Here is a 27,937-nt window from a genome sequence, read left to right as displayed (position 1 = left end):
TCTTAAAAGATAGAGTGCTTGGTATGGGGTTTTCAGGAAGACACCTCAAGTTTTGAGTTCCCTCCTGGTTGTGGGTCACTGTGTCGGGGAAGGGGCTTGTGGTGAACTTGAGTCTCAGCCTCTCCTTCCTACTTTAATGTGTTTCCCTCTCATTTGTTCAAGATGCAGAAGTCACTCAGCTAGTTCTTAGTCTTTTTTATTCCAAAGAAAGTGTTGTGGGAGGAAGTGGCCTTAGGATCTTCCAGACCCTCACACTAGCTTTTTACTTATTTTGCATATCTTCCCTGGGCAGTACATGATTGGTTGATTGAAGTCGAAGGGAGGAGCCAATCTCAAAGGGGAAACATGGACACAGGGGAAAATAGGCACAAAGGGTTAAGCAACAACATCTGTGATGTTATAAGGCATCAGGGCGGGGGTGGGGTGCTTTCCTGGTGGTTCAGGTGGTAAAGAATCTGCCTGCAATGTGAGAGACCTGGTTTCAGTCCCTGGGTCAGGAAGATCCCCTGGAGAAGGGAATGGCAACCCACTCCAGTATTCTTGCCTGGGAAATCCAATGGACAGAAGAGCCTGGAGAGCTACAGTTCGTTGAGTCTCAAAGACACAACTGAGCGACTAACGCTTTGACACTTTAAGGGCATCTTAGAAGACAGATTAGAAAAACAATGGAACACGGATGGGAAGTTTAGGTAATCTTCAAAAACAAAACTTTATTCCCAGGACCTGGCATGTAGTAGGCTCAACTTTATATTTTGGCAGGGTAAATGAATGAATGGAAGAAAAAGTAGACTCTATCAGGCCACAGTCATCATCTGGTTGCTGGAGGCTTTTTGCCTGTGTAATGGGATTAGAATCCATCTGCTTGCTCTTTGATTATTGGGGAAGATCTGAATCTGTCACGCAGAGGGTGGTTTCCCGAGGTCTTTGTCTTCAGATCCGCTAGCTGTCAGCCCCAGTGCTCCAATTCCCTGGTGCGGTCTCCTGTTGCACTCGACACCCTCTGTGGTGGATCTGTGGATGTGGGCATTACCAGTGATCCAGTGAGGAGTCAGGATTCAGGCTTGGCTGAGTGATGGGGACAGAAGGTAAAGACACAGGAAATGTACAGAGGCTTCAAAGCATTTCCTAGATGCAGTGAAGGGTTTGAGAGGGGACTGGGGTGTGCCCGCAAGATGGAGCCAGGGGATGCCCTGGGATTGAGGACCTTTATAACATCAGAGCCTGCACCAGGCGTGTGGAAGCCGATTCTAGGTATGGGGAGTCATGCAGATCCCTTCCCAAGGATTTTGAAGCCATCAGAGAGTGAGCACCGCATCAAATTAGGAAAACATTTAGGTGGATAAATTCCTAAAATGGAAAATTAGTTACAATGGTAACTAATTAGTTACAACCCTTGACTTAAATAGCCTATTTGTACTGTGAACCTGGGACTCAGCTAATTCATTGACTATATAGAAATAGAATTTCAGTAAACGGATATAGTTTTATTTCAGGTGCAGTAAAGAAGTTGACCTTGGTACTGATAATATAGAACTGAATTTCTTTTTAAAATTATTATTAATGGATTTATTAAAGATGTTAATAAAAATAGCTGGCAATCCATAATTGTGGATTTAAGCTTATGCTTTCAGTTATGTACATAACATTCAATATTGTGTGTAATGCGTAGTATTTTGTAAAAATGGGATGACATTGTACATTCCATATTTAACATGCCTTTCTTTTCACATAGCACTGCACTCTGGGTACCTTCCTATCTCACTGAATATTCTTCTCTACCTTTAGCCTTTTTTTTTAAAGAACTGAATTTTCTAAATTCCTAGCCATATATTTTAGTTACAACTACTATCTCTAAATGCAAGCTCAGGTTGTTTTTTGTTTTCGTTTTTCTTGGGGTTTGGGGGGAGTTGGGGTGGGAAGGTTCAGGAGTCTGAAATTTTATTTGACCCAGCATATCTTAGGGCTCTAATTCAAGCATTCCCTACCCCTTGTTTAGGCTTCATTTTCTATTATTTTGGGCTTCCCTGATAGCTCAGTTGGTAAAGAATCCGCCTGCAATGCAGGAGACCCTGGTTCGATTCCTGGGTTGGGAAGATCCGCTGGAGAAAGGATAGACTACCCACTCTAGTATTCTTGTGCTTCCCTTGTGGCTCAGCAGGTAAAGAAACTGCCTGCAATGTGGGAGGCCTGGGTTTGATCCCTGGGTTGGAAGATGCCCTGCAGAAGGGAAAGGCTACCTACTCCAATATCCTGACCTGGAGAACTCCATGGACTGTATAGTCCATGGGATAACAAAGAGTCTGACACGACTGAGCGACTTTCAGTTCTATTACTTCAAAATGAGTGTATACCTTACAAAAAGGAGTTTACTCTGTATTTTGATTCATTCTGTAACCTTGTGAGCCTTCCATGGAGCCAACTACTGAGGTTATAAAGATTTTAATACTCCTGTCTACAATAAAGATAAGGTTTCCCTGTAGAGACTGAGGAATTCACAACTAATAATTGCCAAAGGTAACAAAGTTTCAAAAGAATAATTTTACCCTGAGAAGCCTAGGAGAGGTTAAGCAAGCAGAGACTAGAGCACATGGAAAGGTGCTGAGAGGGTAGCCACTTGGCTGCTGGAGGGAGAAATCTCTCAACATTATGACTGAAAGGATGTGCATTCTGCATCTTTATCCGCTGCCTGGGCAACAGTTTTCCTTGGGCTTTAAGATTTCTTCCAAACGCTGTCATTCTAATAAGAAGTTACGCTTGATTTCCCCATCAGGTGCCAAGTTACTCATTGGTTGACTGGTTGGTAATTCAGACATGAGAATTTCGGATTATGGGAAAAGTTCAGAAGTAGCTGATCTGTTTCATTTACATAGTAACCAGTCCTCATCATTTTACATCAACATGTATAACTTCCCCAAACTGAATTTCTGGTGAAAACATAGGGATGAACACTTAGGAATGTGGCCAGTGATTTTTTGTTGTTGTTCATATCATCATTGCTTAGAAGAGTTTTCTTGTTGAATGTGACTTAAGTTATCCTGAAATTTTTATTACTTTTTTTCTTTCTAAAACATTCCAAAACATGCTATGATGCTTTCTTTTAGGCAGCTTCTAAACAAATTGCCAGCATTTTTTTTTAATTGAATACCCATAACCAAGTGATTATTTTGATTGAAGAATAATTAGATATTGACAATTTGCAAAGTCCAATTTGCTAATTACCCCTTTGCCCGTTTTCATAACATGGCAGGGTACATGCCAACACCAATCAGGTGGTATTTCCTAAAAATGTGACTGAGCTAACAAAGAACCTCATTATCTTAACTATCAACCCAGCTTGCCAGCACCTCCCCACAGGCACACCCCTTCCTGGCCTTCCAGTACTCTCCCTGAAAGGGCGGGGCTGCTTTAGCCACTGGATAATAGCATTCACTACCAGGTTTTTGTTTTGTTTTGTTTTTTTTTTTAATTGAAGTATAGTTGGTTTACAATGCTGTATTAATTTCTGCTGTAGAGCAAAGTTATACATGTATATTCTTTTCATCATAGCTTATCACAGGATATTGAATATAGTTCCTTGTGCTATACCATAGGATCTTATTGTTTATCCAATCTATTTAATGTGTGCAATAGTTTGTGTCTGCTAATCCTAAGCTCCTAATCCCTTCCCACTTGGCAGCCACAAATCTGTTCACTATGTCTGTGAGTTGGCTTCTGTTTCATTTGTGTTGTATTTTGGATTCTACATGTAAATTATATCATAGGGTATTTGTCTTTATCTGACTTCACTTAGTACAATAATTCCTAGGTGTATCCATGTTGCTGCAAATGACATTGCTCGCTTCTTTCTCAAGGCTAAGTGGTATTCCACTGTGCCTAGGTACCACATCTTTATCCATTTCTTTATCCATTCCTCTGCCAAGGGACATCTAGGTCGCTTCCATGTCTTGGCTATTGTAGATAGTGCTGTGATGAACACTGGGTGCATGTATCAGGTCACATTATAGCTTTGGCCCAGGAGTGGAATTGCTGTATCATAGGGTAATTCTAGTTTGGTGAGGAACCTCCATGCTGTTTTCCATAATGGCTGCACCAACACTACTGTGTTTTTGATTCAAGACCCTTCTGTTGAAGGTTGCCTCCTGCTGAGTCTCTACCCTTTAGAAATCTTAAATACTTGACCTATTTCCAGTCACCAGGCTGACTGATAGCTTTTTCCCTATGGTAGTGATGGCCAGCTAGCTTTGAAGACTAAAGGATAGACATATTTCTGAGATTCGCTGAGATCAAAATAGAGCTGGAATTGCAGATTAGAAACCAGGCATCATTATGTGTGGTTAACTAGATAAGCTGGACAGAGCAGAGAACTGAAAAAAATAGAAGTAAGGAGGTGGGAAAAGACATGTTTCTATCCTCTTGGTTTACCAACTCTCTGACTTTGCACAAATGGCAGACCTTTTAATTAGTTTTTCAAATCTGTAACAAGGGGTGCTCATGGCCTACCTCAAGTGGCTCTGGGAGCTTTAAATGAGAGTGAAAGAAGACCACGTGAAGTATATGAAGGTCCTGTGGCTTCAGAGTCTACAAAATGTAGCTGACTACTGTCTGTGCTACACATGAGCACTTTCTGGAAGCTTCCAAATCCATCACAAATTCTCACCTGTACACTCAAAGATTCCTTCCACACTAGACCACCTTTAGATCATGTGTAAATTAGAATAAAGCAGTCCCTTAGCAAATGGACAGAGACTTTTTTTTTTTTTTTAAAAAAAGGGCCCCTTCCTCCTGGCAGGTGAATTCTTTGCTGGCACTTAACTTGGAAGGCAGAGCACAAGCTGGATGCTGGCCCTCAAACCCTCACTTGGGCACCTTTGTGCAGAATCCAAACTGCCCAACTGTGCTTATATCCCCTAAACCTTACTAGTAGTCTCCTCAGAAATGCAATAAACTTCCCAGGAATTGGATTCATTCTGAAGATGACATTTACTGGTAGAAAGAAATGGACTTGAAGTCATATAGACCCATTTTCCTTTTCCTGATCTGCCATCTGCCAGTTGTTAGCATTGAATGACTTCCAGGAAAATCATCCTGGTCTTCTTGTGTGATCTTGAATGAATGACTTAGTTTTCTCTGACTCTATTCCCCATCTGTAAAATGGAGACCCAATAGTATGTAGGCCGCCCAGTAAATGTGAAAGATACCACGTATGAAAGAGTAGCAGAAGGCTCAACAAGTGTCTGCCCAGCAGAAGGCCACTTACAACCTGGCTCATGGGCTATTACTGGGACAAGAGACTTCACTCTCCATCACCAGCTCTTCAAATCACTGCAAAATTTCAACAAGGTGATGAATAAAGTGCTGTCAAGGTCCAATGAAAGCCTTGTTGACTATAATTTTAAAACAGAGGCTGTGGGGGAGAACCCACTTTAGTTTAAACATTGAACTGTTTCTTTTTCTTTTTTTTTGGCTCTGCTGCTTGACATGCAGGACCTTAATGCCCCAACCAGGGATCAAACCTATGGCCCCTGCAGTGGAAACACAGTCTCAACCACTGCCAGGGAAGTCCTCCTGGACTGTTTCTTATCAAACCATATCTTCCCCAAACACACTGATGCTATTAACATTAAGAGAGCAGATGTCAGGTAAATCTCCTGGTTTTCTGGGAGAACAAAGACTTATCCAAAATGTCAGTTTTATGTACTCCAATTGATGGTCAATTTAAGAATAGGCTGACCAGCCAGATGACAATTAATAGAAAAAGTTGTCTTCTGAAGATCAGTTCTCAGTATTGAATTAACAGAATCATCTACTGTAATTACCCAAATCCTCTGTCACTGACAGGCAAGCAGGCGGAGAGGGGACAGTGTAAATGGAGTCCCCAGAGGGTATCTTAGGACAATTGGCAGGGTGTCTGAGACCACCTGTATCCAGAGTGATTTCTGCAATATCCGAGCCTGTCTTCATATGAAGAGGCCAAAATTATACTTTCAAGTCCTCATACAAATCAGAATATCTGTCTGATTTTGCATGAGATGTACATATTCATACTTAAACTCATTATACAGCTTGAGGTAGTCATTTTCAAAAATCAGAGTATAACATTCTTTCTCTCTAATTATCCTTTACTTAGTCAAGAACAGAAACCCATGCCTAGGTTGATCTTCCCTTCGAAGATTTCTCGAAGGTCCTATTATTTAATCTAGCTGGAGGTCTGTGCAATTTTTATCTTATGATAAACAACTCATAGCAGATGAAAGGCCTATCATCTAAATAAAACTTTAAAATATCTAAGAGTTCAAATCTAAAGGCTCTTGGCATCAAAATTCCATCCTTTAGAGACGTAAGTCACCAGCTGTTTGTGACGATGCTCTGCAGCTTTACTCCCCACTCTCCTTTCCCCAGTGTTGGCAGATGGGTAAAAGCTTGCTTGGACAACTTGGAAGTCCACATTTCTCTGATAAATCTGGGGCCCTGTTTACTCCCTCTGGAATAATTGGACAGATTAAACTGTTTGACCCCCGTTGACTTCAGTGCAGTTCTCTGACGATAGATTTTAGTCATGAGCAAGCTGAGTGATAAATTAGATGGTTGGCAAACAGCCAACACTTAGGTTTCCCTTACGTTCTTTTTCCACTCCCTTTCCATGCTATCCCTTCCCTAGGGATTGTTCAATTCCTAGAAAAGAAAAAGGAAACCGAATCAAATGGATTGAAACCAAAAAGGCAACCTCCAAGCTCACAAGTGGTAGAAAGTCGGGGCTAAAGCCATGTTGAGGATTCAGTCAGGGTCATAGGGGTCAAAACCAAACACCGACTGTTGAAGGGTCATGGTACAGACAGAGCCTTTAACAGGAGGCAAACCCTAAACTCTGCTTGTTGAAAGTCATTAAGAACACATGCTGGGTAAGTGGTACCTTAAGACGTTTACCGCTTCAAGGATTTTATAAGCTGTGTGTGTGTGTGACAGAGAGAAAGTGAGAAGAGAGAGTAGGGGAGAGAGGGCGTGAAAATAGCTTTACTATCAGCGTATCACTGCATCCCCCTCCAGTGTTTCTTAACCTTGGATGAACAGTGGGATCACCTGAGGAGATTTAAAAATGAGTGTGGAAATAAATGGGATGATGAGAAAGTTTGGGGTATTGTTAAAGTTATTTCAATTTTAAATGAGACTGTCAAACCAGGAATTGAGTGACACTTCTACATAGGTTGTTGGAATCAAGAATCTAATTATTAAAATATGCTCATATCAACACTTAACACGTGTTCATTGACAGCCTGTCATATATTAAGCACTCAGCCTAGCTCCCAATAGGGATTTATTATTTTACGCTTATAGAAGCTAGAGCTGAAGGAGAACCCAGTAGGTTCTATTAAAAGGTTTAACCATCTAGGATGATGGGAAAGACCTTCACATAAAAATCTATCACTGTGTTTACTGAGGTGGCCTTTCAATTTACCCTTTGTGATCATAATGGCCATCCTTTGATGTGTTGTTGGCCCAATTATATCTTAACTATACCATGCAAATAAAACTGTAAGAATTCAGCGAATTGCATTTTAGATAAAACACTGATTTGTGCAGCACATTGTAGCCCCTCGCCCACCCCCACCCCTCCCCATGCCATGCACTGTGGAACATCAGGGTTAAGTGACCGCTTTCCCATGGAGGAGATGACGATGAGTCATAATCCTTTTCCAAGTCCAGATTCGATAGCAGGGAAAGAAACACCATCCCACCTCCTTCCCTAAGGGACTGCACACCTGGTTCTCACCACCCAAGACTATCTCCACGGATGGTTCCCAGCACAGCCTTCAAGGAGGAGTGAGGGAAATACTTCAGCAGTGCCCTGGAAGCCAGCACCCCTGGTCGCTCAGAACCAACAGTGAGAAATACATGATTTCAAGGATTCACGCAGCAGTGGCTGGCTGATGAGCAGTCAGTTCTAAGCAGATTCTATAACTCAATCAACTAAAATAATCAGTGAGATGGAAAAGGTTGGGCTGGTGGTTCTCAACCAGGCTGCACATTAAGATCAGCTGGAGAGTCTTACAAAAACATGGATGCATGGTAGACCCACCCCAGAGATGCACATTTAAGTACCTGAGAGGCTGGATTTTTAAAAATCTTCCCAGGTGATTCTATTGTTCATAAGGTTGAGAACCACTGGGTAGGGGAACAAGCATGTTGATATGCTGCTGCTGCTGTAGATAACTATTATCAATGTATCTCAAATGCCTTAAAAACGTGCATCTCATTTGGTCCAGTTATGGGAAAAAATAAGTATAAACAGATGGATATGTGTGTCTATACATTTAAAGAGATTAGAGGAATAAAATAACAGATTAGCAAAAATAAAGATTAGCAAGACTTCTTTGTGGGATCATTATAGGATCTTTATTTTCTTTTTTCTGTATTTTCAAAAATTTCTTCTCTGAACCTCTATTGCTTTTGAAATTTAAAAAGGGGACTATTTTAATTAGATTCTAATAAGACTAAGTATTTTGTGAATATCCAGCATGCTGTTAATCCTGTTCTCATGGTGGAGGATGCAAAAGACGTGATCTCAGGGGGTTTGCTAGCTAGTCCAAGAGATATAAGCAGTGTCCGTCAATTTGGAGTGAAATATTGTCCTGGAGCTAAGAGTGTGTGGTTCAGACCAATCTTGTTTCTGTGCTAGATCACTAGCTAGTAAAGGGCAGAGCATTAGGAACACCTAGCCCTGGGTTTGGTGGCCACTCAGATCTTTGTGCGGAGAAGGCAATGGCACCCCACTCCAGTACTCTTGCCTGGAAAATCCCATGGATGGAGGAGCCTGGTTGGCTGCAGTTCATGGGGTCGCACAGAGTCAGACACGGCTGAGCGACTTCACTTTGACTTTTCACTTTCATGCATTGGAGAAGGAAATGGCAACCCACTCCAGTGTTCTTGCCTGGAGAATCCCAGGGACGGGGGAGCCTGGTGGGCTGCTGTCTATGGGGTCGCACAGTGTCGGACACGACTGAAGCGACTTAGCAGCAGCAGCAGCAGACCTTTGTGGAAGGGAGGAATGAGTTCAGAGAGCAGAGTGATTCCCCGAAGCATCAGTGGAGAAAGTGGGATTAGCGTCATCGCTGGAGAATATAAGTTGGCATGGCCACCGTTCAAACAGATCCAGGGAAGAGGCCCATGGTGGAGTCGTGTGTGTGAGGAGCGACAGCTTGCAGATGTACTGGACTGCAGAAGTCTTGTCGAGGGCACTGACTGTGCCACACCAAACACATGGGGCTAAGCCGCAGCCAAAGGGCAGGGCTGGTAAGACGAGGAGAAAGAAGTGTTCGATTATCTGAGAAAAAGAAATAAGAGCCAGCGTTTCCTGCAAGTGCTCCCTCCCCCATTTGCATAACACAACTTGGGGGAAATGAAATATGACTTACAGGAGTCAGGGAATATAGTGAGAAGGAAGAAGCAGTTCACTTAGCAAACAGAAGCTGGCTGGGAAAATAGGGTTTTTGTTTCAGGCAAAAAGGTTTGGCACAAAAGAGCAAAGTATCTTCACAAGGCATATTCTCAAACACAGAGCAAGACAGAACCCACTTTCTCAATACCTGAGAGTCCCGTAAAGTCCATCCAGGAGGGCTCTGGACATCCAGCCCGGAAAGAGCTTGGGAAAACTGGGGCATTTTGAGTTAGCCCTGAGGGCACTTAGAGGAAAGAAGGAGAGGCTTTAAAATAGCATCTGGGAATGATTTCCACTGGAGGGTCCTGATACGGTCTCCCACCCCTCCCCCATCCCCATGCCAAACCATCACCTCTGAGCAGCCCCTGGGGTTGTGCAGATTTCACAGAAATTGAGGCTCTCAAAACCTCATCCGAGGTGGCTAGAAGCCTAGGCTGCTTTCAGAGCCCATCAGAAAACCTCACTGGGCAGTCAGTTCCAATATTTAGAAAACCTCACCACCGTGAAACCCACCGTTTCCCATTCCCCTAAACACAGTTCCTAGTCAATCCTGAAATAGAAAGCGCCATTGACCCATAGCCCAATTTCCCAAAAATGAGAAGCTGAACCTTGGTCATTTTTAAGCATTTTAAAAGTAAAGATGACAAGTCTAAATGGAGCCATGAATTGCAGGGACCTAAATGTTAGCCTCCCCAAAACGATGACCCTCCCCCCGACACACACACTGTAATCCATGGAAAGCTGGCGGAAGACTCCAATCATTTGTGCCTCGGGAACTGTCTGCTCTCCCTTCCCCCAAAACATCCAGGAAACAACTTCGTGACCCCAAAGATGCCGAAGACTCAGAGTGGATAAACCACTGTGACGTCTCTGTGAGGAATTGACCTGGCATGTGGACTGTGCCTGAGCCCTCAACCGTCGCTCATTAAGCACTGTCAACTTCACATCTGGTTTGGGCTTTGGAATTCTTAGGCATCACCCCAGGGAGCAGCCTGGTATTCATCAGGCACCCCTTGCTATCAGCCAGGGTCCTGCTCACTAACAAGTGAAGCTGATTCTTCCAGTTGTGGGAAAGCCCTGGAATTGCACGTGTTCCATACCTGTCGGGGCTGCTGTGAGGCGGAACTGAAGCAGCGGTGTAGGGAGGTGGTCTTCTGGAGGCCCTGCTAAGAGGGTGTCATCTGAGCACACACTGGGAGGCACTGAAACCATGAAAGCCCCCACCTCAGTCGCTTCTGCTTCTGTGAAATCGTGGAGCAAAATATACGAAAAAGGAAAAAAGGCCATAGTGTACCATAGTAAAGGGGCTTCCCTGGTGTCTCAGACAGTAAAGAGTCTGCCTGCATTGCGAGAGACCCGAGTTTGATCCCTGGGTTGGGAAGATCCCCTGGAGAAGGGAATGGCAACCTACGCCAGTCTTCTTGCCTGAAGAATCCCATGGACAGAAGAACCTGGCAGGCTACAGTCCAAGGGGTGGCAAAGAGTCAGACATGACTGAGTGACTAACACACACACCATAGTAAAGAGCATGTTATTTGGAGTCGTGACTCTGACTTAAACTCTCTTTCTGCCCTTTACCGGGTGACCAGCTTGTCCTGGTGTGCCTGGGACTGGCCTGGGTTTAAAACTGAAAATCCTACATCCCAAGAACCCAGTCAGTCCAAAGGCAAGCTGGGATGGCCTGCCACCCTAGGTACTGTGTGACCCTAGGCGAGTGAACCTCTGTATTATGTTTCTACATGTGCAACGTGGGCATGATAATTATATCTACCTCATTAGGTGGTGGTAAGGATTAAGTGAACAGAGGGGAAAGTGCTTCGAAGCACCTGACCCACATTAAGGACTAAGATAACTTGATAATTGTGTGCTCATGCCAAGTCACTTCAGTCATGTCCAACTCGGCGACCCTATGGGCTCTAGCCCACCAGGCTCCTCTGTCCATGGGGATTCCAGGCAAGAATACTGAAGTGCGTTGCCGTGCTCTCCTCCAGGGGATCTTCCCAACCCAGAGATCGAACCTGTGTCTCTTACGTCTCCTGCATTGGCAGGCAGGATTCTTACCACTAGTGTCATTTGGGAAGCCCATTACACATTGTTTAAATCAGCAACAAATTCCCAGACAGAGCTATCTATGTTCAACTTTCAGCTCCTTTGCCTTAGTGCTGTGTCATTTTGGATAAACTACATAACTCCTCTAAGCCTCGCTTTCCCCGTCAGTAAAATGGGGATAATATAAGCCGGCTGGGGCAGTGTTGCTGGCCTAAGCCCCATTTCTATGTCTGATGATAAAGACCAAGCTTGGAACAAGTGACAGCTCAGGTGGTTACTGATATGACTTGTTACTAATAGGGCAGGAGATGATGCAGTCCTTGCTGGTATGGGATGGAGATGTCTGCCTCTTTTCCCCTGATAAGTTGTTTTCCACCACAAATGTGGTGTATTTGAGTATCTAAATGCCTGGACTAAAGAGCTCCCTCTAGAGGAAGAATAAATAAATCACAAGTTACCCACTCACCCGGCCCAGATTGTTTTAAGCCACTGCCTCTTATAGAAGTTTGAAGTGGAACCTGTTCTCAGATAATTATGTTATGTTTGGAGAGGAAGGAGAGCAGGAAGACAGCGAGCCTGAGGGCACATGGGGACCGCTGCAGTTGGCTCACTCTACCAGCAACACACCACGTGAGCTCCACTGACAAATGGTCCTGCTGACAGGGCAGAAACGGAGGTGCAGGCAGCTCGAAGCTTGCCGTTCGTGTCTGTCAACTGCAGGCCTGAAGATGCCAACTTGATTAGAACAGGCCACCCTTCCAGCTCATGCCGTTTGTATTTCTTATGGCAGCCACACCGTAGCTGGCAGCAAACAGTAGCTGCAGTACAGAGTATACTGTTATAAAGGACCTTCTCATGTTTCTTGCCTTTTCCCTGCCTCCTACATTGCAGTCCCCTCCAGACTGTCCGCCACCAAAGTTCATGGCATGTTACAATCATGAGGTGCACACTTCAGCTAAAATCCTGTCTGCTTAGGGTTCAGATCCTAGCCCCTCCGCTTGCCTACTGTGTGACCTTGGGAAAGTTATTTAACCTCTCTGTGCCTTAGTTGCTTATTAGCAAAGTGGCTAACTGGGATGATGCAAAAGCCAATGAATTAATATGCATAAAGCATATTATGCATAATAGTGCTTAGTCCATATAAGTGTACTGTAAGTGTTGGCCATAATTCTAAATTGTTATTAATATATGAGTTGAGATTTGAAGGATAAAAAGATGAAGTCACAGGTTGGCTGACAGACCTAATCCTGCAGACTAACAGAAAACATAGAAAAGGAGCCTTTAACATTAGGTAAAAGAATATCTGCCTTTCTCTGCCTAAATAAAAATAGACACTGTGCAGAGAAGGGCCAGCTGTTTCTCATGCCTGCACAGCACCAGGTCATCAGTCTCACAGGAATATATCAGCATCTTTGGTAAACTGAGTCACGTATGCTGGCTTCATTGTCTTTAGACCATTTGTTTGTGGAGCCACTTTCACTTTAAGAGCATCCTGCCCCTCACCCCACCTCACGAGGCCCAGGAGACTGGGGTTCCAGTTGCCCAAATCTTGGCCTGTGCTTCCAAGGCACTCTCCAGTTTGTTTTAAATCTCCCTTCCTGGGATTCATTAACAAGGGAGGCAAGGGTGGTTGGAATCGCTGGGGATGTTCTCCCCTGTGGTTTGGAGGCAGAAGAAAGAAGCTAATGAGAGGAAGAAGTGTGTGGTCGGTGGTGATGTTAAGAAATCCCTTGGTCCCGTGGGGTGAGGGCCTTTCAGGCTCAAGTTCATATCCAGGGTCTAAGGCGACTCCCAGATGGTAGGCTTGTCCAGCTGATGACCTCCTTCACTTATTAACCGATGTTGGTTTCACCCATGAGTACACAACAGTGCTAATGACTTTTCTATGTATGGTTTCTGGTAGCTTCATGAGTGACCATGTAATTCAATCCCAGGGAACATGCATTTTAACCTAGAGGAGAAAAAGTAATCTAAACAAAGAACAACTTTACCTAATATCCTTAAACCAGAGATCAGTTTAAAAGCTGCAGGTATAATGAGTGAAATACAGAATTATCCAATCGAACTCAGAAAATGCCCAAAAAAGTTGCAGTGCTTAGGATCTATCTGCCGAAAAACTAGAGGAGTCATATTAATAGAAGTTATATTATTGTTACTTGAGTCTTTTCCAAGTGATCAGGACTTAATTAGCAAGGATGGGTTCTGTTAGAGGGCGGGCTCAGGGATCCCAGGTGGGTCTGATTTAGAAGATGACTGATGTGTTTATTTTTATCCTAAATATAATAAAGATTTCCAGTGTCTTGCATTTTAAAAGTTATTAAATATTATCACATATTTAAAAAACACAGCCTCTCTTCCTCCAAAAAAAAAGAAGGCAGCCTGCAATAATGGAAACATATCTGGGTCAGCATGATTAAAAGTGTAAACAGAAAGTGTCTAATACAAGGAGCCGAAAAATATATAGCATAGGATATTATGCTTAGAGAAATAAGTCAGAAAAAGGCATATCATATAAGCCCATGTGTGGAAACTTAAAAAGCAAAAACAAGACTCAGATATGGAGAATCAATCGGCGGTTGCCAGAGGCAGGGGGTAAAGGCTAGGCAAAATGGGTGAAGGGTGTCAAAAGCTACAAACTTCAAAGTTATAAATAAGTCATGAGGATGTAGTATACAGAATGGTATATATAATCTGCATTGCATATTTGAAAGTTGCTAAGAAAGTATTGGATTGGCCAAAAAGTTTGTTTGCGTTTTTCTGTAAGAATGTATGGAAAAACTCAAATTAACTTTTTGGCCAACCCAGCGGATCTTAGGGGCTTCCCAGGTGGCGCTAGTGGTAAAGAATCTGCCTGCAATGTAGGAGACCCTTGTTTGGTCCCTAGGTCAGGAAGATCCCCTGCAGGAGGAAATGACAACCCGCTCCAGTATTCTTGCCTGGAGAATCCCATGAACTGAGGGATTTAGCGGACTACAGTCCATAGAGTCCCAAAGAGTCAGACACAACTGAGCATGCACACAGTAGATCTTTAAAGTGCTCATCAAAAGAGAAAAAAATTAAACTATGCACGTTAGGTAGACTTATTGTGGTGATGATTTTACAATATAAAAATATCAAATCCTTATGTTGTATACCTGAAACTTTTTATAATATGTCAATTGTACCTCCATAAAATCAATAAAAAAACATATCTAGGTCAACATAATTGAAAGTATAAACAGAAAGCATCTAATAAAGGGAGTAAGAAACATAGCTGTTCCCAGGATCTCTCAGACTGTTCTGACACATGGCTGACCCCATGTCTCTCTGAGTGCTGTGTGGTGTGTTGAGGATTTAGTGGTGATCAAGACATGCTGGACTCTTACTTTTGGGGGGAGACAGTGATTTAAAAGGGAAGCAAATAAACATACAAACTCATTTCCAAAGATGTTAAGTGCTGGGAATTGAAAGCGGGTGCTGGGGGGAGAGAAAATCCACTTCAAACAGAGGGTAAGGGAGCCTCTGTGAGGGGGCGACTTTGAGCCCTCCATTGTCACCTTCATCCCTCTTCTGTGTTGGCATCAGACTTCTCAATGCCCTAGTGTCCTGCACCCACAGGCATGGCTTTAGCCCTGCCAAACTCCAGAGGTGGCAACAAACGAGTAGTCAAGTACCCTGGGCTTTCTCCTCAACACCACTGCCAGCGTTTGTCTTCCTCTTTGGCCTCACTTTTGTGCGTTTCTCCATCAATGTCTCAAGGGATAAGATCTGCACCAAACACAGTAATCCTGCCATGCACTTGCATCCTTGGTGTCTTTAAATGTGGCATTCAGAGCTAGTCTGCCAGAACAATGTCACTCACTTTCCTAGACTCAGCTCAGGTATCACCTCTTCTGGGACACCTTCCCTGATTACCCCTTGATAATGAGCTACCTGCAGAGTGAGTGGCCCCCTTCTCTGAGTTCTTCCAACACTTGGCTTGTACCTCCATCTCTCTCTGATAACCTGGCAGTTTTCTGTTTTCATACCAGTCTCCTTGGAGGCATATACTGTATAATATGTTTCTTTGCAACCATAGGGCCTAACATTATGCTTGACATATAATAATCATGCTGATTAGTGCTTATTGAGTTGCTAGTATATTCCAGGTGCTATTAGAGGCTTGGCATGGATCTGTAAATCTTACTATAAATAAACACTGAGCCCATTTTACATCTGGGAAAGTGAAAAGTGAAAGTGTTAGTCACTGTGAAAAGTTGTGGAAAGTGAAAGTTGTGAAAGTGAAAAGTGAAAGTTGTGTCTGACTCTTTGCAACCTCATGGACTGTAGCCCAACAGGCTCATCTTTCCATGGAATTCTCCAGGCAAGAATACTGGCCTACGTTGCCACTCCCTTCTCCAGAGGATCTTCCCGACCCAGCGTTCAAACCTGGGTCTCCTGCATTTTAGGCCAATTCTTTACCAACATCTGGGAAAGGCTGAAAGGAGTCACGGAACTTGTCCACAGTCATAGAGCTGGTGGTGCAGACCTAGGATTCATACCCAGATGTTTTAAACGTGAAAGCCTGAGCTTTTTCCACATCACTCTGCCCTCTTTTTCAGGAGGTCCTCCATAAGTGCCCACTGAATGAAAAAACAAAGTATTAGTATTCAGAATCACTCATCCCATTGTAGCAGCATAACCTACCAAAAGAAGGTATATGGCGACTGTTTATTCCTCCTATGTACAGAATGGTTTTAAAACCCAGATCCAATAGAATCCTATTAGAGTTACCAGGGAAGTATGTGAAAAAGAAAGAATGTTAAAAATCTCACTTTTTCCTCTTCATTCTCACTTCTCATCTCGCATTAGAGCGCAGGGAAATCATTATAGAGTTTGCTGAGGGGAAAAGGCAGCCTGGCAGAGGCATCACAACCAACCACAATTACATGTTAGCGGGACCGTGTGGGTGGATCATCAATCCCCGGTTGCGTAATTTCAATAGGACACCCAAAGGGAGACTTCAGTCTAATTCAACACATGTTTGCCAAGTGCCTGCCTGAGGAAATCTACTGACCATGTGGACTCTCTGAAAGTCACCAGGTGAGCAAGGCTTTGTTCTTACCTCCATTCCTTCTGGCTCCATGGAGCAGACGTGCCCAAAGCTGACCAGGCAGCTGACACAGAGCTGGTGTGTCTGGACTGTCAGCCAGGAGGGACATGGGAATCCCTGAGCTCACTCTTTCTCAAGAACCGATATGATGAAGCCCCTTTGAACCTAGAGGGATAGAGTTTTCAAAGTTTGGTTCAATTGGTGGTTGCTGCTGCTAAGTCACTTCAGTCGTGTCAGACTCTATGCGACCCCACAGACTGCAGCCCACCAGGCTCCCCCATCCCTGGGATTCTCCAGGCAAGAACACTGGAGTGGGTTGCTATTTCCTTCTCCAGTGCGTGAAAGTGAAAAGTGAAGTGAAGTCGCTCAGTTGTGTCCGACTCTTAGCGACCCCATGGACTGCAACCCACCAGGCTCCTCCATCCGTGGGATTTTCCAGGCAAGAGTACTGGAGTGGGGTGCCATTGCCTTCGATGGAACTAAACTCCCTCTCTCCCCAACTTTGGAACTTTTACTCTAAAATAAGCAGAGAAGAGAGAAGTAGGGAAGAAAAATAAGAAGGGTTAAAATGTTCCAGGAAAAAGCTGCTGCTTGAAAAATGGTGCTCAGGCAAGGTGGGCTTCAATCACAGACCCAACGAGGCTGAAGGAGCAGACCAGGCGGGAATCTGGGGCACGTGTTCCAGACAGAGAGCAGGAGCAGAAATGCAAGGTCCAGGAGACAGGAGCATGCTGGGCAAGGGTGAGAACCAACAGGAGGCCGGATGAGCGGGAGATGGAGATGAGGACGAAAGTAACCCAAAGAGCATACAGGGCCCACTGGGCTATTCTGAGGGCCTTGTGTTTTAGTGGCATGGAGAGCTGTTTTAAAGGGATGACACTACTGCTCTGTTGAAAATAAACAGGGGAGGGGAATGAGTGTAGAAGTAGAAAGACGTCTCAGGAGCCTGTTGTAATAATCCAGGCTTTGATGATGGCAGCACAGACTAGGGCCGTGGAGGTAGAAGTGATGAAAAGCATTTGGATTCTGGATAAATCTGGCTTGATTATATCTGTAGGGTTGAAAAAAAGAAAGGAATCAGGGCTGACTCAGGAGTTTCGGGTCTGAGAAGGATGTAAGGTAAAACAGAAAAGGCGGGAAGAGCTGGTTTGGCAGGGAAGGTTGGGGCGTTTGGATGTGTTAGGTTTCAGATGCCGATTGAGAGTGAAAATGTGGCATGAGCAGTCAGGAATCTGGAGTGAAGGGTGAGCCCCAGGCTGGAGGCCAGGCCACAGGAGGGGAGAAAGCATGGACCCCACAACTTGGATACGAGCCCCAGCTTCACTCTGACAGCTAGAAGGGAAGAAAGCTTTATCCAAGTTTTCATATCCTCATCTGCAGAGTGGAGGTGGTTTAACTGACTTGACAGCTGGAGCCACTGGGAGGGTTTAACAAGGTTTTAGCTGAGCCTAAGACCACATTTCAGAGAAGGCAATGGCACCTCACTCCAGTACTCTTGCCTGGAAAATCCCATGGGTGAAGTAGCCTGGGAGGCTGCAGTCCACGGGGTCGCACAGAGTCAGACAGGACTGAGCAACTTCACTTTCATTTTTCACTTCCATGCAGTGGAGAAGGAAATGGCAACCCACTCCAGTGTTCTTGCCTGGAGAATCCCAGGGACGGGGGAGCCTGGTGGGCTGCCGTCTATGGGGTCCCACAGAGTCGGACACGACTGAAGCAACTTAGCAGCAGCAGCAGCAAGACCACACTTGTGAAATGTAACGCACGGTACACAGTAGTCCAATAGATGTTAGCTCTTCCCAGCCCCTTTCTGGGTTGCCAGACCCTATCATGAGGCCATGATCAACACAGCTCAGAGATAAGTTCAGTTCAGTCACTCAGGCGTGTCCAACTCTTTGCAACCCCATGGACTGCAGCACACCAGGCTTTCCTATCCATCACCAACTCCCGGAGCTTACTCAAACTGATGTGCATTGAGTTGGTGATGCCATCCAACCATCTCATCCTCTGTCATCCCCTTCTCCTCCTGCCCTCAATCTTTCCCAGCACCAGGGTCTTTTTAAACGAGTCAGTTCTTTGCATCAGGTGGCCAAAATATTGGAGTTTCAGCTTCAATGAATATTCAGGACTGATTTCCTTTAGGATAGACTGGTTGGATCTCCTTGCAGTCCAAGGGACTCTCAAGAGTCTTCTCCAACACCACAGTTCAAAAGCATAAATTCTTTGATGCTCAGCTTTCTTTATAGTCCAACTCTCACACCCATACTTGACTACTGGAAAAACCATAGGTTTGACTAGATGGACCTTTGTTGGCAAAGTAGTGTCTGCTTTTTAATATACTGTCTAGGTTGGTCATAACTTTTCTTCCAAGAAGCAAATGTCTTTTAATTTTGTGGCTGCAGTCACCATCTTCAGTGATTTTGAAACCCCCAAAGTTAAAGTCTATCACTGTTTCCATTGTTTCCCTATCTATTTGCCATGAAGTGATGGGACCAGATGCCATGATCTTAGTTTTCTGAATGCTGAGTTTTAAACCAACATTTTCACTCTTCTCTTTCACTTTCATCAAGGGGCTCTTTAGTTCTTCTTTACTGTCTGCCATAAGGGTGGTGTCATCTGCATATCTGAGGTTATTGATATTTCTCCCGGCAATCTTGATTCCAGCTTGTGCTTCTTCCAGTCCAGAGTTTCTCATGATGTACTCTGTATATAAGTTAAATAAATAGGGTGACAATATACAGCCTTGATGTACTCCTTTCCCAATTTGGAACCAGTCTGTTGTTCCATGTCCAGTTCTAACTGTTGCTTCCTGACCTGCATATAGGTTTCTCAAGAGGCAGGTCAGGTGGTCTGTATTCCCATCTCTTGAAGAATTTTCCACAGTTTGTTGTGATCCACACAGTCAAAGGCTTTGGCATGGTCAATAAAGCAGAAGTAGATGTTTTTCTGGAACTCTCTTGCTTTTTCAATGATCCAATGGATGTTGGCAATTTAATCTCTTGTTCCTCTGCCTTTTCTAAATCCAAGGCTCAGAGAGGGCCCTGGGTAAATACTTCAACCTGCAGAGCCGGGACTTGATCCTATAAGCAGTAGGAAATACTTCCATGGGAAGTTTTTGAGAAAAGAAATTGTGTTGGTGTGGTTGTGTTAAGGATGGATTGGATGATGGGGAGGAGGGGCAAGACTGGGAGCAGGGAGATGGGCTGGAATGTGTTGAAAAACCCTGGAGAGGTCAGAAGGGCCAGGATGGCGGCCCTGGAGATGGAGTTGGGAACCAGACACATGAGCAAGGCCCATCCTCAGCCTCTGGGTCACCAGCATCCTGACACAGACTCTCTCTGAGCTGGAGCAGTGTGGGTGGATTCCATGAGGCTGCCAGTGGCCCATCTCCCAGGCACCTTGTCCAAGGACACCAAGGAGAGGCTGTGGGTCTCTGACAGCAATCATGTCCTCCTGCAATGGGCTCCCAACCTGGCCCCAAGGACCCCACTTTGAATAAAGCTTGAGTTGTTCATCCTGTTCAGTAGAGCAGCTGAGCCTATGACCCAGCTGTTAGCAGGGAACCTCGCTTCCCTTTAGAGCCCCCTAATCTCGATTCTCTTGGCCTGAAAGAAAGAATTCATCCATTTGAGTTGAATGTGTCCCTTTTGCATGATGTTGTAACTTCCGGCACATGACGAGCTCTCCCATGAATGGAAGACAGTTGGGAATATCCCCTTCTCTGATTGGGATCAGAAATGGGGCTGGGGCACATGTTGAAAGGGAAGCCCCATCTGAGGCCATGTTCTCTGTGCTTGCACATGCATACACCCCCACAAAAGTGGGGGGGGAGGGGGGGAGGGAGCGAGCAAACTCAGCGGGAGAGTGAGAGGAGTGTTGAGTTGCTTCCGGAGGACTGAGAGAGAAATGGGTCTGACTTACACACATTGGCAGGTGTTTTGTTTTGTTTTGTTTTGTTTTGTTTTTAATTCCCAGAGGCTGGAATTTGTCATCCCTTGAGATAGATCTGGCCTACAGATGTGTTTTTTTTTTTGCCCAGAAAATGGTCTGAAAAGTTTTGAATTTGTTGCCAGCTTTTAAAAATGAAGAGATTTCACATTAAAAACTGGGATTTAAGCTTCCATATTGTTTGTCTAATAACACTGGACCACTCTTAGGTTTTTCTTCCAGTTTTATGAAGATACAATTGATATATAGCACTGTGTAAGTTTAAGGCATGCAACATAATGATTTGACTTAACATACATCATGAAATGACCACGAAGTTTACTGAACATCTATCTTCTCATATAGATATAAAATTAAAGAAATGGAAAAAAAATTTCCTGATGAAAATTCTTAGGATTTACTCTCTTAAGGACTTTTCGTATATAATATACAACAGTGTTAATTGTGTTTACCATGTTGCACATTACCTCCCAAGTACTTAGTTATAGCAAGAAGTTTGGACATTTTGACTGTCTTCATCAAATTCCTCTCCCATCTCCCACTCGCTCTGCTTGGCTCTGTTAATCACCAATCTGTATGTGCTTAGTTTTGTTTTGTTTTTAAGATTCCACATATAAGTGAGATCAAACAATACTTGTCTTTCTATCTGATTTATCTCAGTTAGCATAATGCCTTTAAGGTCCATCCATGTTTTGCAAATGGCAAGATCTCATTCTTTTTTATGGCTGAATAGTATTCCATATATATATATATATATATATATATATATATATATATATATATATATATACATATACACACACACACACAATTACTGCAGCCCACCAGGCTCCTCTGTCCACCGGGATTCTCTAAGCCAGGATACTGGAATGGGTAGCATTTCCCTTCTCCAGGAGATCTTCCCAACCCAGGGATCAAACCCAGGTCTCCCACATTGCAAGTGTATTCTTGACTGTCTGAGCCACTAGGGAAGCCCTGTATATATATATACACACACACACAATTATTTATCCTTCAGAGGGCACTTAGGTTGTTTCCATGCCTTGACTACTATAAATAATGCTGCAATAAATATGGGGTGCATATATCTTTTCCAGCTAGCATTTTCAGTTTCATCAAATAAATACCAAGTGGAAATCCTGGATCATATGGCAGTCTATTTTTAACATTTTGGAGAGCCTCTATACTGTGCTCCATAGCGGCGGTACCAATTTATGTTCCTGCCAGCAGTGCACACCGCTTCCCTTTCTCCACATCTTCACCAACATTTGTAATCTCTTGTATCTTTAGGTGTCTCAACAGGTGTGAGGTGATATATCGTTGTGATTTCAATTTGCATTTCCCCAACAAGAGAGTGATGTTGAGCATCTTTTCATGTACCTGTGTGTCTTGTGTGGAAAAATGTCTCTTCAGATCTTCTTGTCTTTTAAACCTTTTGGGGTTTTTTTGCTATTGAGCTGTGTAGATTCTTGTTATATTTTGGATATTAATTTCTTATGAGATATGATTTGCAAGTATTTTTTTCCATTTAGTAGTTGTCTTATTTTGTTGATGGTTTACTTTTTTGTGGAAAATCTTCTTAGTTTATCTGTTTATTTTTGCTTTTTCTGCTTTTAGTGTCAGATTCAAACAATCATCTCCAAGACCAGTATCAAAGAGCTTATTTTTCTTTTAGGAGGTTTATGATATCAGTTCATGCATTTGTCTGTAACCCATTTGAGTTAACTTTGGTGTGTCGCGTAAGATAGGGGTCCAGTTTCATTCTTTCACATGTGGCCGTACAGTTTTCCTAACACCATTTACCAAAGAGACTGTCCCTTCCCCATCATATAGCCTTTACTCCTTTGTCATAAATTAATTGACCATCTGTGTGTGGGTTTATTTCTTGACTCTCTATTCTGTTCCAGCAATCTACATCTGGGTTTTTTTGCCAATATCATACTATTTTGACTACTATAGCTTTGTAATATAGATTGATATCAAGGAGCATGATGCCTCTAGCTTTGCTCTTCATTCTAAAGATTGCTTTGTCTATTTGGGACCTTTTGTGGTTCTACACAAATTCTAGGAATGTTTGTTTTATTGCTGTGAAAAACACCATTGGAATTTTGATAAGAATTACACTGAACATGTAGATTGATTTGTGTAGTATGGACAGTTTAATAATATTTTCCAATCCATGAGCACACAATATCTTTCCATTTATTTGTGTCATCTTAATTTCTTTTATCAACGTCTTACAGTTTTCAGCGTACAGATCTTTTGCTTCCTTGGTCAAATCCCTAGATATTTTTCATGCAATTGCAAGTGGGATTTTTTTGAAAATTCCTTTTCTGATAGTTCTTTGTTAGTGTATAGAAATGCGACAAATATTTCTGTATTGATTTTGTATAGAAATGTAACAAACATTTCTGTGTTGACTTTATATCCTGCAACTTTGCTGAATTCGTTCAGGAAAATTGTAGCGAGGTTTTTTGGGGTTTGTTTTTTTTTTTTTGAGTCTTTGACGGTGTCTATATATAATATGGCATTGCAAACAGTGATAGTTCCCCTTTTCCTTTCCAGACAACTTTCATTTCTTGACTAATTGCTCTTAGGTTGGTGTTCTTGAGGCAACACTCAGGAGGTCTGTAGGGCTGCCTGTCGCACTTTTCAAATGGAACAGCACTGATCACCACAACCACCGCTCCCCTCTCCCCCCTACCCCCTGGCCTGATTAGTGTATGAGTTTGCAAGCCCTGGTTTAAAGTAAGAGCAGACTGAGCAATTAATGAACTCAACTTGAGGGCAGATTCAGTGTTTACCTAATTCAGAAGTGAACTGAGAAAGAATGTGAGGGAAATTGAAGCATCAAAGAGAGGTGGTATAGTTACCCAGACTGTTATAATGAGTGTATTGAGGCTTGATTTCTCAAGGACCTCTTTTATTCTATCATCAGAAAGGAGCCCTCCCCTGCAAACCAACTTGTACTGAGCTCTGATCTCATCAGAACCTCTGTAAAGTACACCAGAGGTCCAACCTGCTTGCAGTCAACCCCCATTAGCCGTGAACTCATGGACTCAGGAATTTTTGCAAGAAGAGGTTCATTTTCTCTTCTTACTTTCTCCTCTCCCTTGCAGAAAAGACAAAAATTCCATGGCACATGCCCCCAGTGTCAGCATTTTTATATTAAGACAGATTTGCCTCCGCTCACTTTGATATAGGAGCTCAGGATCTCAACTCTGTTATTAACAAAACTGATCTTCAGAGCTACTTTAACAGATGGCATATCCAAAGTGGTTGAAAAATGGTTTACCACGTTCCTTGTGTTCATCCTTCAAGTTCATGGCTGTCACCCATCACCACCTGAGAGTACTTAATGCTCAGGATAACTAAAGGGAGAATAAATCCTGTTTGCTTTGAACACAACCCAGGGTTCAGCATATGTTCCTGTATTGGCCAAGGCTAATCAGCTCTTTCCCCCTCCTCCCCTCACTTGTGCCTGTAAATCAGGAGGCCCCAGGATCAGTCAACACGAAAGAGATAATTAGTAAGTACAAGCTGCTACCTTCATAGATCACGCTGTGCCTTAGATTCAAGCTCATCCAAGAAGCTGAAACAAGCAACATTACACAAGTATTAGTCACTTTAGCAGAACCTTTTTTATACAAAGCTTATGAGTCTGAATGTTTAAATCTACCCTCCCTGGCTATTGTAAGGATAGCTGAGGTACGAGGCCAGAGGGGAGTGATCTTAGCCATTTTATGATGTTTTCCTTTCCTGGACTAAAATGTGTCTTTGGAACCCCAAGGATCTGAAACAGAAATGGTTTCTTAATGGCATAGGCTTGGCATTCAGAGATCTTTAAATACCTTACCCCTTCTCACAGATGTGGCAGCAGAACAAGATGCTACTTTTTTCCACTGGGATGTGGTCCATCCCCTCGGAAGGCCATGGCTTGTGCCTTTGCCGGTCATTTGTCCAATTGGAAGATTCATTTCCTGCTCTGGCAGGGCACATGGTGAAGAGCATTGCTGCCCCAAGAAAAGAAAGACTGTTTCTAGTCCAACAAAATAGCCTAGGAACTTCCTTCCCATGTGTTGCTAGTCTGAGACTGCTGGCTTACAGAGAAGTGTTCCACTCATGTGTTTATGACTTTGGAGCTGCTCAACTGCATGCTGGCTTTTATTTTTTCCATCACACAATGTTTCTTCCAATTTTTGAGCTTCTCATATCAACCACTTTGCTATTTTTAAGCAGAATGATTCAAAGCCAAAGTAGCTCATCAGAACAGTAAAATCTCACCAGTTCAAGCAAGAAGCTTATACTCTTTCAGGGAGAGAAAGACTAGTATGAGAAGCTAGAGTCCCATTTCATCTTCTATAAGATAAAGATGTAGGTAGGGTTGTATAATCAGTCCTTTTCTACTAATATTAAAACCACATAAAATCATCATCATTGATTATAAGAAGCATCATGTTTTATGTACCAGCAAGAAAATTTTAAAAACTGTCACTGGTTAAATCATTCCAAAACACTGTTAAAGATATCCTTGCAATGCATGAGTTGGTGAGATCAGACTTCAAAATCTATTCAGACAAATTCCATTCAGACCTCTCCTGCCCTCTAGTTGTATTGTTTGGCATGAAAGAGGCCCATTCTTTTGGATGATTTCAATAACAAAATGTGACACCACTTTTCATCTCCTTGGTGGTATCTTTCTTTCTAAGCAAATAAAGCGTCTGCTTGTCTCTTCATAAGAAAATCGGAAATTGCTGTCCTTCTAATGACAAATATTTACTTTGCCAATGTCAAATTTACTTGACACTGCTCTGTTTTTGAGAGTTTCTATTTATACAGTTACTTTTCGTTTCAATGCTTAATTGTAATGTAATCTTTTCTAAGACAATGAACAGCATTTAAACTTGGCCTAGTACCAAGAGTGGATGCAACTCAATGGAAGGGACAAGCTGGACACCTGTTACCATGTTTGCCGTGCTTGGACAATGGCGTTTGCATCATGACTGCAGCTTGGCAACTGAAGTTTTGGAACCCCATCCATCCCCCATGCACTCTAATCTCAAAGAAGTTAATGTGATAAAACAGGCAACTTAGATGGTTCAGTTATAGAAGTGGCTACAATCTGTTGAGAATTTTCCATATATCTGGCAAAATACTAAACTCTTGCCAAGACCTAATGTCTAGCAGACTTCACAGCAACCCAAGATGTATGTGCAGATTAGAAAGTTTAACCACGTTAACAAAATTTTCCCAGATGATACAGCTACGTAAATTTCAGAGCAAAGATTTCCATCCAGACAGAGGCCCTTCTATCCACCAGCTCTATGGCTCTCTCAGGCCGTATCAATTACGGGCACATCAACTGCAGACTGCTTTTCAGAAACATCACTCCAAATAGGCTCTCAAAGTGTTATCTAAAATAGCTCAATTATATCCAGTTTTCTGTAATGAGTTGGTGAAAATAATTTAGAAATTAACATCCATTATATGCAAATAGTCGCTTCTTAAAGGGACTCGCCCATTCAATTTCTGCCTTCATGATCACTGGGAAGCTGGTGTGGCTGTCTGTGGCTACATCCTCACCACAACACTGAAAGAGTGAAATCATCAGCATTTTCTGATCGAAACCTACCTAAGAGCTGAGATGACTTGCCTAGTGACAATGGAAGGGCATTCACAGCAAAAATATGGACTTGGATAAACTCGAACCTTGGTCTCCTGACTCTTAGGCTTGCTCTTTAACATGGAGGGTGAATGGATATAGACCTATTTTTTAAAAGAGCGTGAATGTTGTTTTACTCTCCCAATGTTAGAAGACAGGCACATTTTTAGTGCATGGGAGCCCCCAGTCCTCAGTCCCTCAGAGATTCTGGCCACTCTGAGACCAGCCCCAAGGCAGGGGACTGGAAGCCAGCAAGCCGGCCTCTAGAGAACCATGGTGCTGAGCAAACTCCTGTGGCTTTGTAATGCGGGTGATTCTATTTCCATGGACAGTTAAATATGGAATCTGGGAGGAGTTTTGTGTTTATGTTCAGTGGTTTGGGAAACTAAACCCAAAAGAAAGGATTGAGAGGGTGACTAAGGGCTTTCATGGTCAAGATAAACACCAGCAAGAAGGAATTACCACGTCCAAATAGTTGAAGATAGCCAGCCTCAAGCCCTAGTCTTTGTGACCCCATGACAACTCTCACAGTTTGCATTTCAGGCACCGGGATAGAGAGTGTTTTAACAAAATGCAATAGACGAATTTTAAAAGCTGTTCTCTCAAGTCATTCATTCATTTGATTGGCAAGTGTATATTGACTTACCTCCATGTGAAAAGAGAGGGGAACCAGGGGCGAGCAAATCAATTTCCGAGGGCAGCAAGCACGTGCGCTGGAAGAGGCCCAGCTGAGCGATGTGCAAAGCTTTCTCTGACCTCCTTCTGGCTTTGTTACAGCTGCAAAGGTGCCTCCCACTACGGTCTCACTAAAGACAGGAAGAGGCGCTCTCAGGATGGCTGTCCAGATGGCAGCACCAGCCTCACAGCAACAGCACTGTCCCCAGAGATTTCCACAGTTCCCACCGTCTCCTTAATGACAGATGAGCCTGGCCTAGACAACCCTGCCTACGTGTCCACAGCAGAGGATGGTCAGCCAAATAGCCCCCTGGACTCTGGCCGGAGCAACCGAACAAGGGGTGAGTCAAATGGGTGGTTGTCCGGGAATGGGCTCTTCTGCCTTGGGACTGCCCTCTGTGAAACGGTCACTGTGGAAAGTCCTAGAAATGTTTTGTTTAAGAGGAAATTGTTCTGGTAGTTTTGGCCACAACCCAACATCCAGTTCTCCAAAGTGAAATGAAACCACGAGGACTTGAGATCATTAGAAACGTGTGTAATCTGACTTGGTGAAAGGAGTTGAAGTTAGACCTAGTGATTCATCACTCCTGCAGCGTCCATACCTTCCCACCCAGGCAACTCGAGAAAAGTGCTGTTATATTCCATCCAGCCTAGGAAAAAATGACAAGCAGATTTTAAATAAACCGTCCATATTTCATTGTAGAAAACTGAGAACATACAGATAAGCAAATTGTATCATCCTGCTACCTCGAAGTAATCACCGTTTGCAGTCTGTTGTGTATCTTGCCAGCCGTGTCCATTAAAAAGACCTTTTTCTCTCTTGTCTTCAGCACGGCCCTTTGAGCGATCCACCATCAGAAGCAGATCCTTTAAAAAAATAAACCGAGCCTTGAGTGTTCTCCGAAGGACAAAGAGTGGAAGTACCGTTGTCAGCCAAGCTGACCAGGGACGAGAGGATTCTGAAAACACCACTGTCCTTGATGGTAAGTTGCTTCCCCATGAGGCTGGGCGTGGCCTGGGCTTCTAGAATGACGCCAGGGGTGATGACCACAGGACTAGCCCTTACTTTCTACGACACCTGTCTTCCTAAGGGCATAAA

General features: G+C 43.4%; 1 protein-coding gene and 1 long non-coding RNA gene across 6 annotated transcripts in view; one reads left to right on the top strand and one right to left on the bottom strand.

Moving 5' to 3' along the window:
- The window catches only part of LNX1 (ligand of numb-protein X 1), a 191,642-nt gene that overhangs the window by 126,046 nt on the left and 37,659 nt on the right, over positions 1-27,937 (top strand). For all 5 annotated transcript variants that reach the window (XM_060417115.1, XM_027970996.2, XM_027970998.2 and 2 more), the window contains 2 exons: positions 26,941-27,179; positions 27,669-27,821. In XM_060417115.1, coding sequence (XP_060273098.1) covers positions 26,941-27,179; positions 27,669-27,821 — 392 coding nt within the window. The remainder of the gene's footprint in view (positions 1-26,940; positions 27,180-27,668; positions 27,822-27,937) is intronic.
- On the bottom strand, positions 685-27,696 carry LOC132659954 (uncharacterized). Its single transcript, XR_009601043.1, has 6 exons — positions 27,586-27,696; positions 26,810-27,488; positions 16,566-16,718; positions 10,534-10,674; positions 9,582-9,677; positions 685-9,285 (listed from the first exon to the last, which is right to left on the bottom strand). It is a non-coding gene; the product is annotated as an uncharacterized LOC132659954 (long non-coding RNA).

This window comes from Ovis aries, chromosome 6, assembly GCF_016772045.2.
Source record: "Ovis aries strain OAR_USU_Benz2616 breed Rambouillet chromosome 6, ARS-UI_Ramb_v3.0, whole genome shotgun sequence".
NCBI lineage: Eukaryota > Metazoa > Chordata > Mammalia > Artiodactyla > Bovidae > Ovis > Ovis aries.
The sequence above is the reverse complement of the archived record's forward strand: the minus strand, read 5'-3'. Positions and strand labels throughout refer to the sequence as shown.